At 39.6% G+C, this 15,790-nt stretch overlaps 1 protein-coding gene across 3 annotated transcripts in view; it reads right to left on the bottom strand.

Moving 5' to 3' along the window:
• Positions 1-15,790, bottom strand: part of osbpl3b (oxysterol binding protein-like 3b) — a 218,909-nt gene that overhangs the window by 87,562 nt on the left and 115,557 nt on the right. For 2 of the 3 annotated variants that reach the window (XM_043689591.2, XM_043689590.2), the window contains exon 12: positions 8,052-8,159. The exons of the other annotated variant lie outside the window; for it this stretch is intronic. In XM_043689591.2, coding sequence (XP_043545526.2) covers positions 8,052-8,159 — 108 coding nt within the window. The remainder of the gene's footprint in view (positions 1-8,051; positions 8,160-15,790) is intronic. 3 annotated transcript variants of the gene reach the window in all.

Raw genomic sequence — 15,790 nt, 5'->3', positions numbered from 1 at the left:
CAGTCCTGATGAATGGTCCTGACCGGAAACGTTGACTTTCCTGCTCCTCAGATGATACCTGAGCTACTGTGCCTTTCTAGCTCCATATTTTATTGGCAGCCTTTCGCTGCTTTATTGAAGGAAATACCTTGACAGATCAGAGTCAACCTGCCTCGTTTAAAATTTAAACAAATCTTAGCAGTTAACAGTCATTCAGCACTGAAAAGAACCATGGGATTATGTGGATTCTGAAAAACCTCCACTATTGGAAGGAAACATCATGTGAACTTTATTATAGAGATAGATTGAAGTCATTTAGATTTTAAAACCTGATTATTTGAAATATTTCTGAAGTTAAACTTCCATATTACACAATGATAAAATTATAGAAGGACAAGAAATGATTAACATGCATGGAGAGGTGTGGTAGAATACCAACAACTAACTGTTGCCACTTGTCAACACTTAATTCTCATACAGCATAAATTTGGTTATCCCTTTGCAAATTGTCCTCGTGAGCAGGATGAACAGAATCACAGAACATCCACAGTGTGGAAAGAGGCCATTGAGCTCTTTGAGTCAGTATCATCCCTTCAAAGAACACCGCACCCACCCTACCCTATCCTCCAACCCTGCATTTACCACGGTTAATCTACCTAGCCTACACATCCCTCGACACAGTGGACAATTTTGCATGGCCAATCTGTACGTCTTTGGACAGAGGGAGAAACCCATGCAGACATAGGGAGAACGTGAAAACTCCTCACAGACAGTCTCCCAAGGGTGGAATCAAACCTGGGTCCCTGACTCTGAGGTAGCAGTGTCATCGCGCTGCCCTTTGACAGCCTTTTTTTCCAGCATTCCTCAAGTCTGTACACCGAACAACTAAATTAATAGTAAGACTAAATCATTCTATGATTAGACCAAACTTAGTCTACTACATCCAATTTTGATCAAATAAGATAGATCCAACACAGGAAAGAACTAAGAGGAGATTACCTGGGTTCTGAAAATCTCTACTATTGGAAGGAAACATCAGAGATCAATTAACATCATTTAGATTTTAAAACATGATTACTTGAAATATTTCTGAACTTAAACATTTATATTACACAACGATAAACTTATAGAAGGACAAGAAATGATTAACATGCATTGAGATTTTGTGGTAAAATGCCAAAAACACGGGAAACTGTTGGATTCTGTAATGTTGGTGATTGTAGAAGGGAACAGCTGCAGTTTGTGTATGTGAGTAGTTGGTATGGTTTGAAAGGTCTTCCACAACCACATTTCAGTCATTTGGTTCTTATGTGCCCAAGCAGAAAACAGAACAAAAACAATTGGTACCTAATAAAACAAACCTAAGTGATTTTCTTCACAAAAAGTGGAGTTTCATCCAATTCTCATTTAGATTTTAATTGCGATCCTTATTTGTCAGATTTTTTTTTATTTTCATATGTGCTTCAGCTTACCAACACACTCAGTAATAAGAATATTCAATGTCTGCTGATTAAAACAGAAACATATTCAAACAGTAAAGTTGATACTAATAGCATACAGAACACTCCACTGAACATTTTCATCTTTTGAAATCCACATTTACCTGGAACAAAGTGACTCTGTACAAATCTATTTTTCTGCAAATACGTACAGGTTGATTTGCCATACTTGGAGGCAAACTCTGTGTGGAGTTTGCACATTCTCCCAGTGTCTGCGTGGGTTTCATCTGGGTGCTCCAGTATCCTCCCACAGTCTAAAAATGTGCAAATTAGGTGAAATGGCCATGCTAAATTGCCCATCGTGTTAGGTGAAGGGGTAAATGTAGAGGAATGGGTCTGGGTAGGTTGCTCTTTGGCGGGTCGGTGTGGACTTGTTGGGCCGAAGGGCCTGTTTCCACACAGCAAGTAATCTAATCTAAAAAGAGAAAGCAAAAGCAGAAACTTCACAGAATTATCGGTGAAGGTGGCGGCCATTTGGTCCACTGTATCTACACTGGCTCTCTGAACAAGCAGCGTTGCTTGGTGCCAGTCTCCTGTCCTTTCCCCATAATCCTGCAAATTATTTCTGTTTAAATAACCTTCTAATACCCTCCTGAATGCCTTAATTGAAATGGTCATCTCCACACTTCCTGGTGGTGCATCCCAGACTGAAGGCACTCACTGCATGAAAAAGGCTTCCTCCAATTTACTTTATTTGCAAATCATTTTAAATTTGCGCTCTCTTGTTTAGGTATAGGAACCATTTCATCTATTCTGTTCAGACCTGTCATGATTTTGAAAACTTCAATCATTTCTCCCCTTAGCCTGTGATTGCTGGTCCAGATTCCTAATCAGTGGAAACATTCTCCCTGCATCTACTTTGTCTAGCCCAGTTAGATTTATGTATGTCAATCAGAACCCCTCTCATCCTTCTAAATGTGAGTGAACACAGGCACAGGTGAACCAACCTCTCCTCATAAAATAGTCCTACAAACCTTGGTATCAATGTACTGAACATTCGGTGCATTCCCTCTGTGGCAAGTATATATCTTCATAGGTAGGGAAACCAAAACTAAAAACAATATTCTAAATGCAAAAATGTGTATTCAAGAAAAAGAGCGTTATATTTTTAAGTATTAAAGGAATCCAGGGCTATGGAAAGAATACAGGGCTATGGCACAGACATGGAGGATCAACCATTATCATACTGAATGGCAAAGCAGACTCACAAGGGCCAAAGAACCTAGTTCCTGTTGTTCTGTTTCATTTTGCATTTTTCTGCATAGAATTTCATCAGCCAACTATTCTCTGACTCTACTAAACTGTCAGTGTCCTTTTGTAGTTCTCCTCAGTGCTTCCAGGTTTTGCACTTCCACAGTGCCCTCAAGCATTCCAAGATCTAGATAATTTATATAAATTAGGAAAAAGTACTCCTGGGGAAATCCCACTGCAAACATCCCACCAGCCTTGAAAGTATCCATTAACCACAACTCTGTTTCCAACACAAAGTTTTTACATTGCTACGATTCACTGTATTCCATGAGCTACAACTTTCCCAGAAACTTGCATGGCATTGTATTCAAAACCTTTTGGAAGTTCACGTACACATCAGCAATATTATCCTTAAAGAACTTAAGCAACTTAGTTAAACTAGACTTTCCCTTAAGAAATCCATGCTGGTTCTAATTAACCCATATTTGTCCATACAACTTTGTTTCTAGAAGTTTCCCTACTACGGAAATTCAAATGACACATCTATTCATACAGAATCCCACCTGCCCAAATAAACCTCACTAACCTTTTAAAACAATAGAAAACATAAGCAGGAGTAGGCCATTCAGCCCGAGAAGCCTGCTCTACTATTCAATACGATACGGCTAATCGTTAAACTCAACAGCACGTTCTCACTTTCTCCCCATACTCGTTGATCCCTTCATCCTGAAGAACTATATCGGACTCCTCCTTGCAAACATTTGGCCTTAACTTTTTTCTGTAGCAGAGAATTCCACCAACTATGATGTATTACTAATGTTTTTCACAACCTGAGATTATAATTAAAGATTTCTTTTTACTATGTAGAAACTGGAGTTGTAATAACAGAACATTAAAATAACCTAAAAAACAGGAACCATTTACCCTTAATTCTGTTATTCACTTGGACAAGATTCATTTTCTTACATTATCACTCATCCCTTGATATTCAATTTTTGTCGTAGGTATGGTTAGTAAGTTTGCAGATGACACCAAAATTGGATGTGTAGTGGACAGTGAAGATGATAACATTGGGTTACAATGGAATCTCAATCAGATGAGCCTATTGGCTGAGGAGTGGCAGATGGAGTTTAATTTAGATAAATGCGAGGTGCTGCATTTTGGGAAAGCAAATCTTAGCAGGACTTACACACTCCAAGAGACCTTGGAGTGCAAGTTCATAGCTCCTTGAAAGTAGAGTCGCAGGTAGATAGGATAGTGAAGACGATGTTTGGTATGCTTTCCTTTATTGGTCAGAGTATTTGTACAGGATTTGCGAAGTCATGTTGCAGCTGTACAGGACATTGGTTAGGCCACTGTTGGAATATTGCGTGCAATTCTGGTCTCCTTTCTATCAGAAAGATGTTGCGAAACTTGAAAGCATTCAGAAACAATTTACAAGGATGTTGCCAGGGTTGGAGGATTTCAGCTATAGGGAGAGGTTGAATAGGCTGGGGCTGTTTTCCCTGGAGCGTCGGAGGCTGAGGGGTGACCTTATAGAGGTTTACAAAATCATGAGCAGCATGGATAGGGTAAATAGACAAAGTCTTTTCCCTGGGGTGGGGGAGTCCAGAACTAGAGGGCATAGGTTTAGGATTAGAGGGGAAAGATATAAAAGAACCAAAGGGGCAACGTTTTCATGCAGAGGGTGATGTGTGTGTGGAATGAGCTGCCAGAGGAAGTGGTGGAGGCTGGTACAATTGCACCATTTTAAAGGCACCTGGATGGGTATATGAATAGGAAGGGTTTGGAGGGATATGGGCTGGGTGCTGGTCAGTGGGACTAGATTGGATCGGGATATCTGGTTGGCATGGACAAGTTGGACTGAAGAGTCTGTTTCGGTGCTGTACACCTCTATGACTCTAGGTGCCCAGTTCTAAATATAGAAGTTAACTGCAATGAAAAATATACTAGCTATCACAACTTCATTGCCAGTGATCAATTACTAAGGTTACCAGGCTGTTAGAAAAACAGTAGTCATTTTATTGTTAAAGAACACCGAAACTGGAACAACAATTATCTTGATGTATGTGGAAAGTTTGACGAGGTTATGATAGTTTTCGGTGAAAGAGAGGACTGCAGATGCTGAATATTAGAGTCGAGTGTGGTGCTGGAAAAGCACAGCCGGTCAGGCAGCATCCGAGCAGGAAACTCAGCATTTTGGGCAAATGATGATGAAGGGCTTATGCCCAAAACGTCGAAGTTCCTGCTCCTCGGATGCAGCCTGACCTGCTGTCCTTTTCCAGTACCACACTCTTGACTCTAGGCTTGTTTTAGGACTAGATGGGGTTAATGCAGGGTGCAAGTTCCCGTTAGTGGGTTTGTCCAGGACCAGGGGTCACAGTCTGAGGATTTAGGGTGGACCATTTAGGATGCAGAGGAAGTGACATTTCTTCACCCAAAGAGTGGCGAGTCTGTGGAATTCATTACCACAGGAAGTAGTTGATGCCAAAACATTGAATGTATTCAAGAGGTGGCTAGATATTTCATTTGGGGCAAATGGGATCAAAGGTTACAGGGAGAAAGTAGGATTAGGCTATTGAGTTGGATGATCACCCATGACCGTGATGAATGGCGGAGCAGGCTTGAAGGGCCGAATGGCCTCCTCCTGCTCCTATCTTCTATGTTTCTGTTCACAGATGCGGCCAGACCTGTTGAGGTATTCCAGCACTTTGTGTTTAACAACAATTCGTTATTTGGCCCATTAATCAATTGAGGTTTGTTTTCTTGATCGGTTTCAGATAATCACATCCAAGCTCACTCTCATATTTATACACGCCCCTTCATTTCAAATAAAGTGTTTACCTATTAATGTATTTGACAAACTTCACATTTGATGATAAGTTGATTACTGTTAATATATAAGCACACACAAGTCAAATTATTTTGTAGTTATTACAGCTGACTTGCACTTTTATCCTCAACAATGTTTCCAATAAGAATTCTCGTCAATTTCCTAAACTTTGTGTAACTATATAGAATTCCTGTTGTGTAAACAGAGACAGTTTCCAAATGCATAATTTCAAGGTGACACCTCAATCACAAAGTACATCTCTGTCACAACCCTCAATTTCTAAATATTTCTGTTGTATTTAATTATTTATGTTTCATATTGTGTGAGGCAGCATTTCCTATAATTCACCCTCTGACTCTCCACCTTCCCCTGACCCCACTACACCGCCCCCCCAACTCCTCCAGAAATTCTCCCACCTGCCTCTTCATACACCATCTGATTTTTGACCAAATATCTCCTGAACCAGAGCTCAGCTTAGGTTGAATTGATCTGAACATCTGTTATCCATCACTTATTCATGACCTGGCCATGGGCAACTGACTTCCTGTTCTACTAATGTACTAGCATTAAGATTCTTGTAATAAAAGGCTGCTGTAATTTCAATTGGCTGGGTTTATAATATGTACCTGGAAGCTTCTATAATGATATTAATTCGGTGCCAAATCCATAAAAATATTTTTTTTTTAAAAAATGATCACAAGGCTATAACTTAAACTTACAAACTTTGCACGCACTGACTGATTTTTGAATAGCAGAGATATTAACGACAGGCATACTGTTCCTGGAAAGTAAGTCTCCATTTTAATCATTCTAAAGAAAACATTTCAGGTAAGATTCAGGTCAGAGAACTGTTAATGCATCTTTTCAAATAACGTCAGAAATAGTTGTTTCTTTGCTGTATGGAAAACTCGCATTGGGAGACCATGCAATGTTGTGGAGCTGTGATATGAAAATTGTTATGCATATTACAAACAAGTATTCTAGATACCAAACAAGCCACTGAAAATCCAATTGCCTTCTTCCCACATCTTTTTCATAAATTGCTGATAAGTTGCTTACAAGGTCAACAGTACTGTGTTTATACTTAAATTGAAACAAAGACACAAAAGGTAAATCAGTTAATCACTAGATTTCTATCTTGTTTAACAAGATTTACTTAGAGCAACTATTTCTAATTAGATTCTTGGAATGCGGCTGCTGCTGGTTTAGGCAGTTATCTATTGTCTCTCCTCAACTGCACTGAGGTGACACTGGTAGGCTTTCCTTTTACAGAATTTATGAAAGCACTCCCACCAGGTTTTGAAGCAAAGATTCCAGAACTTTGATCTAGCATCATTGAAACAAAAGCAATCAACATCAAAGTCTTGATGACATGCAATTTGGAGAACCGGGAGATGGTTTTCCCATGCAGTTGAAGCCTGTGGACCAAGGAGGTACACAGACAGCCCATTTGTACATTGATCTCTGTCAGGGCTTTTCTGAGTCTGAGAGTGGACATCACGCCCCCCCAGTTTTTCTTTCTATCGTGAAAGCCCCAATACATTGTACCATAATGATTAGGAATTTAGCAAGGACAAAGAAATGTGTTTGTCCAGGGGCCTGGCACTGCATGATGATTCAACACACCGTGCATCTGTTTAGTACCAAAGGCAGATCAGAGGATTTTGAGGTACAGTGGCCCATATATAAATGTCATCTGGGTCAGACATTAAATTCAGACAAGGGCTGATTCAAGAACCACCGTCCCAAAAGCACCAAAAAGCAAACTCTCAGTGCTACACTTCCCAAGTAAGAATTAAATGTAAAGGCCTTTCTAGTTACCAGTTTTATAAGTTAGTGATCAGCTTCATTACTATTTGTAGCATTGTAATTGTGATTTCTTCCACAAACTACTGGAGACCACTTGCATTTCACAATGCAGTCTAATAGTGTGGTAGCTGGCACATTTAAAACGATAGGCATCAGAATTGGAAATGGCACACTAGAAGAGATGCTTCATTGAGACGGAAATGTACCACTTCAAAATATAAGTAGAATGGGTTTCACACTGCAACTAAACCAATTTATACCCAGATCTCTCAGTTCTTAGTGAGCCAGAGAAACTAAATGAAATGTGGAAAGTAGATGCCATTCCTTGAAGCCACCTTTGGTGTACTAAGTTCATTTTCAAAGTAGTTTACTGGCAAGCATCCAGTCTCTGAAGCAGAAAATAGTCTAAACACCATTTTAAAAAATGTTTCAGCAAGGTTTATAAAAAATCAAATTCTTTAAATTGGACATCTGGTCATTGTCTCAGCTACAGTAGTTTTAAGTAGCCTTTCATATTAAGAACAGTGACCAACATCTAATGCAGCAAGAAATTGAATTTTTTTTAAAAAAAAGAATGCTACAAACAGCAGGAACAATGGAGTTACAGATGAAGTTGAGGTTTACGATAACACATTTATCACTTAACTGCACCATTTGCAGGCATTCAAACTATTTCAGTGATGCATGAACATTCAGTATGAACATGATGGTTATAATTGTAATCATTTTCACAGACCCACCTTAACTGAACCTGGACTTGAATATACAGTGACAGCTGGGTCTACCAGTCTAGACTCAGCATGTATCCTGCACAGCCGGCCTTTGAGCTCTGCATTCTGAGCTAAAGCCTAATAATAAAAGGCATTAAGGAAACACAGAGTATTAATTATTAAAAGCAGACAATCTGTACTACAAACAGACTGTGTGTGTTAATTGCTGAAGAGTTGCAGACATTATCCCAATAGAACGTAACATTTTTTTCTAGTCTTCTTAAACTCAATCACAACTGCAAAAGACAAACGCAGGATTGCAGCACAAAGTTGAAACTGTAAGCTTAAAATCTTGGAATTATTATTCGTATCGAATGCAATAGAAAGTGAGAGTGACAATTTGCTGATAATGCTGCACTTTAATATTTTACATTCTTAAACTGTGTTTAGTTTTATACTTTTGTTGCAGTGCTTAAGAACAACCATAAAGACAAATTCAACTCGATTGCTTCGTCAGGAGCAGTGCTTCATGAGAAGGGAGTGTGGAAAAAAATCAGTCTGAAGTACTTTAAAAAAAATCACTAACTTTCATATAGCATTCATACAGCAATTTTAACATAGCAAAGCCAGGGCACTTCACAGGAACGTCAAACAAAATGTGACATCAAGCCATATGATAAATGATAGCATTTAGAGGTAGATAAAAAGGAAAAAAATTCCAAACACTGTAAATCTGAAATAATAACAAAAAATGCCAGAAATAGCAGGTCATGCTGAGAGAAAACTCAAATGATAATGCTTCTGCTGAGAGACTGGAAACAGACCTTCTGAGTTTCTCCAGCATTTTCTGCATTTATATCAGCACTGTTAAGATAAGAAAACTAGAAAAATGGAGATATTAAGACAATAAGTCAGGAGATTTATAGTCTAGGCAGCTGAAGTACCAGCCATAAATGGGAAAGTGATTGAAGTCAGGGATGGGGTCAATCATAATTGGAGGAGTGCACAGAATATGAACACTTAGGTGCTGAAGATAATTATAGAGTAAGGAGTAATTGCCAGCAATTTAAGAACATATGAAATAAGAACAGGAGTAAATCTTGAGCCTACTCTGCTATTGAACAGTACATATTTTTCTGCCTTAAATGTCATTTGCATGCCCATTTTCCCACCATAGCTCTTATATCCTCCAGAGGCCGGTCTTGTTTATCTCAGCCTTAAAAATATTCAGTTATGCAAGATCCACCACACTGGGGTTACAAAAAATTCAAAAGATGTATAACCTTAGGAATGATGGAATTCCTCCTGTGCTAAACGGTTGGCTTCATATCCTGAGTCTGTATCCCATGTGTTCTAGATTCTCAAGCCAGCAGAACAACTCTGTCTCAGTGTATACCCATCTTAACCTTGTGTTTCAATTTGATCAACTTTAATTCTTCTCAACTACAAATAACATGAGCCCAATTTGTTCAGCCTCTTATCGTAGAGTAACCTTAGCTCTCATCCCAGGAGTCAATGTCGAGAAGCTTTTCTCTACCAACATTCATGCAAATATTTTCACCTTTAGGATGCAATGATCAAAACTGTGTACGCAGGTGTGATCTCCTCAAAGTCCTATACAAATGCAGCAAGACATTTCCATTCTTGACTCTAACCCTTTTGCAATAAATGTCAATTTACAAGTTGCCTTCTAAATTGTTTGTTGTACCTGAATTCTAGGTTTCTGTATTAAAGCCACTGTGATTATCAAAATCTACAAATTTCATGCCCTACCACAATCGTGGTATAATACAATTAATAATTTTTCAACTTCCATCATTTGATTTTTCAGACCTGGAACTTATATGGACTGAAATAGTTGCAAACAAAATGCCATTAAAATGGCCACAGTGCTCATTCCCTCCACTACACTTGAGCCAAGCTTCAAGAAATCATCAATAAGGAGGAACCAATATTTTCATTTGAAATAAATATTTTCATCGAACTAGACTGAACCAGTCAACTAGACCTCTGCCTCCTGCTTGACTTACACCATTATAAACACTCACTTGTAGATTTAAAAACATTGCCTACAATTATCTCGCTTCAAAACAAGGAACACAGACATGTAATTCACAAACCAGCTGAATTTTAGGGAGGTGCTTTTGGCAGAAGCGGACAGGATGGATTTATGGACTGTAACTGGAGAATGATCTCTCTCCTGGTGATAAAGCAAGTTGAAATAAGTTAACTGTATGCTAACACAAATATAAAATCTTTGTTGGCCAACTGAGGAGGTTGAAACAGGAAGGAGGAGTGGTTGCATTCATTACTGCTCACCTGGCCACCTGCTAGCTTGCTGCCCATGCACCTAACCTCTCTATATCTCTTTGCAGCCTTTGTGTCCTCCTTACACCTAGCTTTCTATCATCAGATAATTTGGATACATTGCATTTGTGTCTTCATCTAAGTTATTAGTGTAAATTGAAAATATTTGAGGCCCCAGTACTGATCCTTGCATATTCCACTAGGCACAGCCTGTTAAATGGAAAATGCTCAGGTTATCCCAATACTCAACCTCTTATCCATTAAAAAATCCTCAGTTCACACTAATAGATTACCCCAAATTCCTTAAGCCCTTATCTTGCCTATTTACTTTTAAAGTGACACATTATTGAACGCCTTTTATTGGAAATCCAATTCTACTATATCAAAGTGATATCCTTTCATATCCATCTAAGTATTGGATTGGTCAAACACAAGTCCCTTTTATAAAAGCATGCAGATATTGTTTGATTATGCTGCAAGTTTCTCAGCTCATTAAGACTATTAGAGTTGTAAAATGATAAACTGACACACCTGTGAAGGGAGATGAACTTGATGGGAATTGGGATATGGTCAGAGCTCTAGGTAAGCTCAAATTTACGAAGGATGTGAGGCCAGCTAGGGGAGTGCTGAAACAGGAAAAAAGGGTGTGTAACCTCTCAGGCATGCTCTGCTATTTAATTTGATTAAGGCTGAACTTTTTAAATCACTTTCCTGCCCAATCCCAAACATCTTTCATTTCTTTGATACCCACAAGTCTATCCATCTCAGTCTTCGCATCTAAAGCTTGAAGAATTAGAAAGGAGAATGGAAATTTCCTACTTCAATCCTAAATGGCCATATGCCTTATCCTGAGAGTAAGCCCGCAATTTACATATTCCAGCTCAAGAAAAGAATCTCTCAGCAATGGCCTGTCCTCTATTAATTTTTTATGTTTGTATGAGACGACTTTTTAAATCTTATTAAAGCCCACAGAATGCAGCCTCAGCCTGCTCAATCTCTTCTCATTGGACAGACAGCTCTCTCATTCCAGGAATCAATCTCAAGAAGTTTTTTTGTTGCACTTGCTTTGGAAGAGTTGCATACTTCCTTTCTTAAGATGATCAAAACTGTACACAGTAAACAAGACATGATCCTATACAAATGCAGCAAGATAATAAAACAAAACTCAGTGGACACTGGAGATCAGAAACAAAAACAGAAATTCCTGGTGAAACTCATCAGGTCTGGCAGCATCTGTGGGAAGAAAGCAGAGTTAACTTTATGAATCTGAAGAACAAATGAAGAGTTAAGGATCTCTGTCTATCAACTCTGCTTTTTTCCTCACAGATGCTGCTAGACCAGCTGAGTTTCACCAGGAATTTCTGTTTGTGTTTCATAATTGCAGCTATCCTTGATTACATGAATACTCCAACCCTCTCACATCAAAGTTGAACACATCTTCTCCACTGTTTGCTGCACCTGCATATTAACTTCAGATGACTTGTGCAAAGGGAGCCACAAATCCCTCTGAATACCAGCATTCACAAATTCCTCACTTTAGAAACAAAAACTTTCCCAGTTTTCATAACAAGACAGATAATTTTACACACCATATTCCATCCGCTACCTTCTCACCCAATCACTTGTTTGGTCAATAATCCCCTTGCAGCCTCTCTTCATCCGCTGCACAGCTAAGTTACCTGTCTAAGTATGCTCTGTCAGCAAACTGAGCACACTCACCCAAATTGCTACAGACTATAAATAGCTGAGACCCGCGTATTAATTCTTGCATTCTAGCAGTTAAAGCCTGTCGTCCTGAAAATATTGTCTTCCTATGCAGTATCTTTCCTTTCATCAATGCTCAATTCAAGATATAATTTAGCCTACTCAATACTGTGAAACTCGATATACATTAAAAAGGTTGGCAGCTCAGAGTATAAAAATCACAAAATGTAGTTATGATGCATCAGAGGGCCCAAATATTTGCATCGACAGGGAGGCTTTGCATCTTAGAGAAAATGGTGTCAAAGGCATAAATCCAGAAATCTTGCCCCTGAATGGGGGTGTGGTAGGATACTGACAGTTTGTATTTTGCAAATGCATGGCGTACAAGTGTCATGTTCACATGTTAAATAGGCAGCTACAAATTCAGTCAGATCAGATTTCCCAGTGGAATGCTCAAAACATAATTTGTGTACTTCAGACTTTGTTGAAGCTATACAATTTCTGGAGTACTTGAGAGAGTCATAGTCATAGAGATGTACAGCACTGAAACAGACCCTTTGGTCCAACTCATCTATTCCGACCAGATATCCCCACCCCAATCTAGTCCCACCTGCCACATCCCTCCAAACCCTTCCTATTCACATACGAATTCAAATGCCTTTTTAAATGTGGCAATTGTACTAGTCTCCACCACTTCCTCTGGCAGCTCATTCCATACACGTACCTCCCTCTGTGTGAAAAAGTAGCCCCTTGGGTCTCTTTTATATCTTTCCCCTCTCACCCTATACCTATGCCCTCTAGTTCTGGACTCCCCCACCCCAGGGAAAAGACTTTGTCTATTTATCCTATCCATGTCCCTCATAATTTTGTAAATCTTAGCAAGTTTTGAGAAGATTTGTAGCTCAAGCTGAGCTTCTGGATGGAGATTTGCTCGCAGAGCTGGGAGGTTCGTTTCCAGATGTTTCGTCACCCTACTAGGTAACATCTTCAGTGCACCTCAGGCGAAGCAGTGTACATGATTTCTGCTTTCTATTTATATGTTTGGGATTCTTTGGGTTGGTGATGTCATTTCCTGTTCTTTTTCTCGAGGGATGGTAGATGGGGTCTAACTTGATGTGTTTGTTGATAGAGTTCAAGTTGGAATGCTACGCTTCTAGGAATTCTCGTGCGTGTCTCTGTTTGGCTTGTCCTAAGATGGATGTGTTGTCCTAGTCGAAGTGGTGTCCTACCTTATCTGTATGTAAGGATACTACGGAGAGTGGGTCATGTCATTTTGTGGCTCGTTCGTGTTAATGATTCCTGGTGGTTAGTTTTCTGCCTGTTTGTCAATGTAGTGTTTGTTACGGGTCTTGCACGGTATTTTGTAAATGACGTTAGCTTTGCTTGTTGGCTGTACAGGGTCTATCAAGTTCATTAGCTGCTGCTTTAGTGTGTTGGTGGGTTTGTGGGCTACCATGATGCAGGGATCGGAGTAGTCTTGCAGTCATTTCCGAGACGTCTTTGATGTAGGGGAGAGTGGCTAGGGTTGCTGGATATGTTTTGTCTGCTCGTTTGGCTTTGTTACTGGGAAATCAGCGGACTGTGTTCATTAGGAACCCATTCTTTTTGAATACATGGTATAGGTGATTTTCCTCTGCTCTGCGTAGTTCCTCTGTGCTGCAGTGTGTGTTGGCTCATTGAAATAATGTCCTGATGCAGCTTTGTTTGTGCATATTGGAATGATTGCTCCTGTAGTTCAATATTTGATCCGTATGTGTTGTTTCCCTGTAGACGCTGGTTTGAAGTTGCCCATTGGCTGTTCGCTCTACTATGACATCTAGGAATGGCAGTTTGTTGTTGTTTTCCTCCTCTTTAGTGAATTTTATGCCAATAAGGGTATTATTGATGTCTTGGAGGTTTCCTCTAATTTGTTTCGTTTAGTGATGACAAAGGTGTCATCCAAGTAGCTTGGATTGAATGGTTGGCAGAGATGTTTGTTCGAGTCTCTACATTATAGCGTCTGCTAAGAACCCTGATATCGGAGATCCCATGGGTGTTCCGTTGGTTTGTCGGTAGGCTTTGTTGTTGAAGGTGAAGTGTGTGGTAAGGCATAGATCCAATAGCTTGACGATACTGTCCTTGTTGAAGAAGTAAGTGGTGTTTGGTGTATGTGTCTTTGAGTCTTCTAATAGTGTAGTCAGCGCTTCCTTGGCCAGGTTAATGTTGATTGATGGAAACAGGGCTGTTATATCAAAGGAGACCATTATTTCATCTTCTTCTAAGTGTCTTTGATGGTCTTCAGGAATTCTTGGGTGGAGTGGATGGCGTGGCATGAGTCTTCTACTAAGTATTTTAGTTTTTGGTATAGCTCCTTGGCTAATCTGTAAATTGGTGTTCCAGGTAGCGAGACTATGGGTCCGAGGTGGGGCTCCTGGTTTGTGAATTTTGGATAATCCGTAGAAGCATTGTTGGATCCGTCTGGTTTCATTTTTTGGAATTTGGTCTTATTTATTTCTCCAGATTTCTGAAGTTTTTTGAGTAAGGCTGTGATTTGGTTCTCCAGTTGTGGGATTGGGTCTATCGCCACTTGTTGGTGAGTGTTGGTATCTGTAAGTAGTGTGTTCACTTTTTCAATGTAGTCTCTTCAATTTAGAATGACTGTCAAGCATCCTTTGTCTGCAGGTAGGATAACAATGTTTTTATTTTTTTTAGTCTTTCTAGTGCTTTCCTTTGTGTATTGAGTGTGTTTCCTTCCTTTTTTCTGCTTAATGTTGGTGCGACTATCTGTCTGTTGGCTTGCTGGGTTTCTTCTGTGAGTTGGTTGTGTTTCAGTGTTGTTTCTAATGCTGCTAAGAAATCTTTGTCTGCATTCTGGTAATTGTAATTTAATCCTCTTACTAAGACGACTTTTTCAGTGTCTGTTAAGGGTCGGTCAGATAAGTTTTTTATCCATGCTTCTGTGTTGTCAGTGTTTTTACTTTGTGTAAGTTTGTCAAGTTTCTTCTGCAGGTCTAGTTTTTTTCATTTTCTGTGTTTGTCGCTGTCTAATATCTGTGGCTTGTTGTACTGTGTCTGTCCATTCATGGTCTGTTGCATGAGTGAGTAAAGATTTTTGGTGCAAAATTTCCCGGTTGTATTTACGGAGTCTGTTGTGGGCATCATGAATCATTTCTCTAAGCATTCTGTGGCTGTTTTGCTCTGCTATTCTTTTGGCTAACGGGGTGTTAAGGGGAGGTTTGTATTTAAGACATTTGGTAGTACCTGTTTTCTTAGGCATTCATGCAGGAAGTACAGCTATTCGCGGGTGTCACTCTGTCGGATGGCATTAGTTTCCCATTTTCGGGCCATTTGTAAACCTCAATAAGGTCACCCCTCAGCCTCCGACACTCCAGGTAAAATAGCCCCAGCCTGTCCAGCCCCTCTACAGCTCAAATCTTCCAACCCTGGCAACATCATTGTAAATCATTTCTGAACCCTTTCAAGTATCACAACATCCTTCTGAAAGGAAGGAGACCAGAATTGCATGGAATATTTCAAAAGTGGCCTAACCAATGTCCTGTATAGCCGCAACATGACCTCCCAACTCCTGTACTCAATACTCTGACCAATAAAGGAAAGCATACCAAACACCTTCTTCACGATCCTATCCACCTGCGACTTCACTTTCACAGAACTATGAACCTGCACTCCAAGGTCTCTTTGTTCAGCAACACTCACTAGGACCTTAAGTATACAAGTGCTGCTAAGATTTGATTTCCCAAAGTCCAGCACCACACATT

The sequence above is a fragment of the Chiloscyllium plagiosum genome, unplaced genomic scaffold, assembly GCF_037043375.1.
Source record: "Chiloscyllium plagiosum isolate Xiang-an unplaced genomic scaffold, Cpla_swu_hap1 HiC_scaffold_5, whole genome shotgun sequence".
Classification (NCBI taxonomy): Eukaryota; Metazoa; Chordata; class Chondrichthyes; order Orectolobiformes; family Hemiscylliidae; genus Chiloscyllium; species Chiloscyllium plagiosum.
Note: the sequence above shows the minus strand (reverse complement) of the source record. Positions and strands in the feature narration are given on the sequence as shown.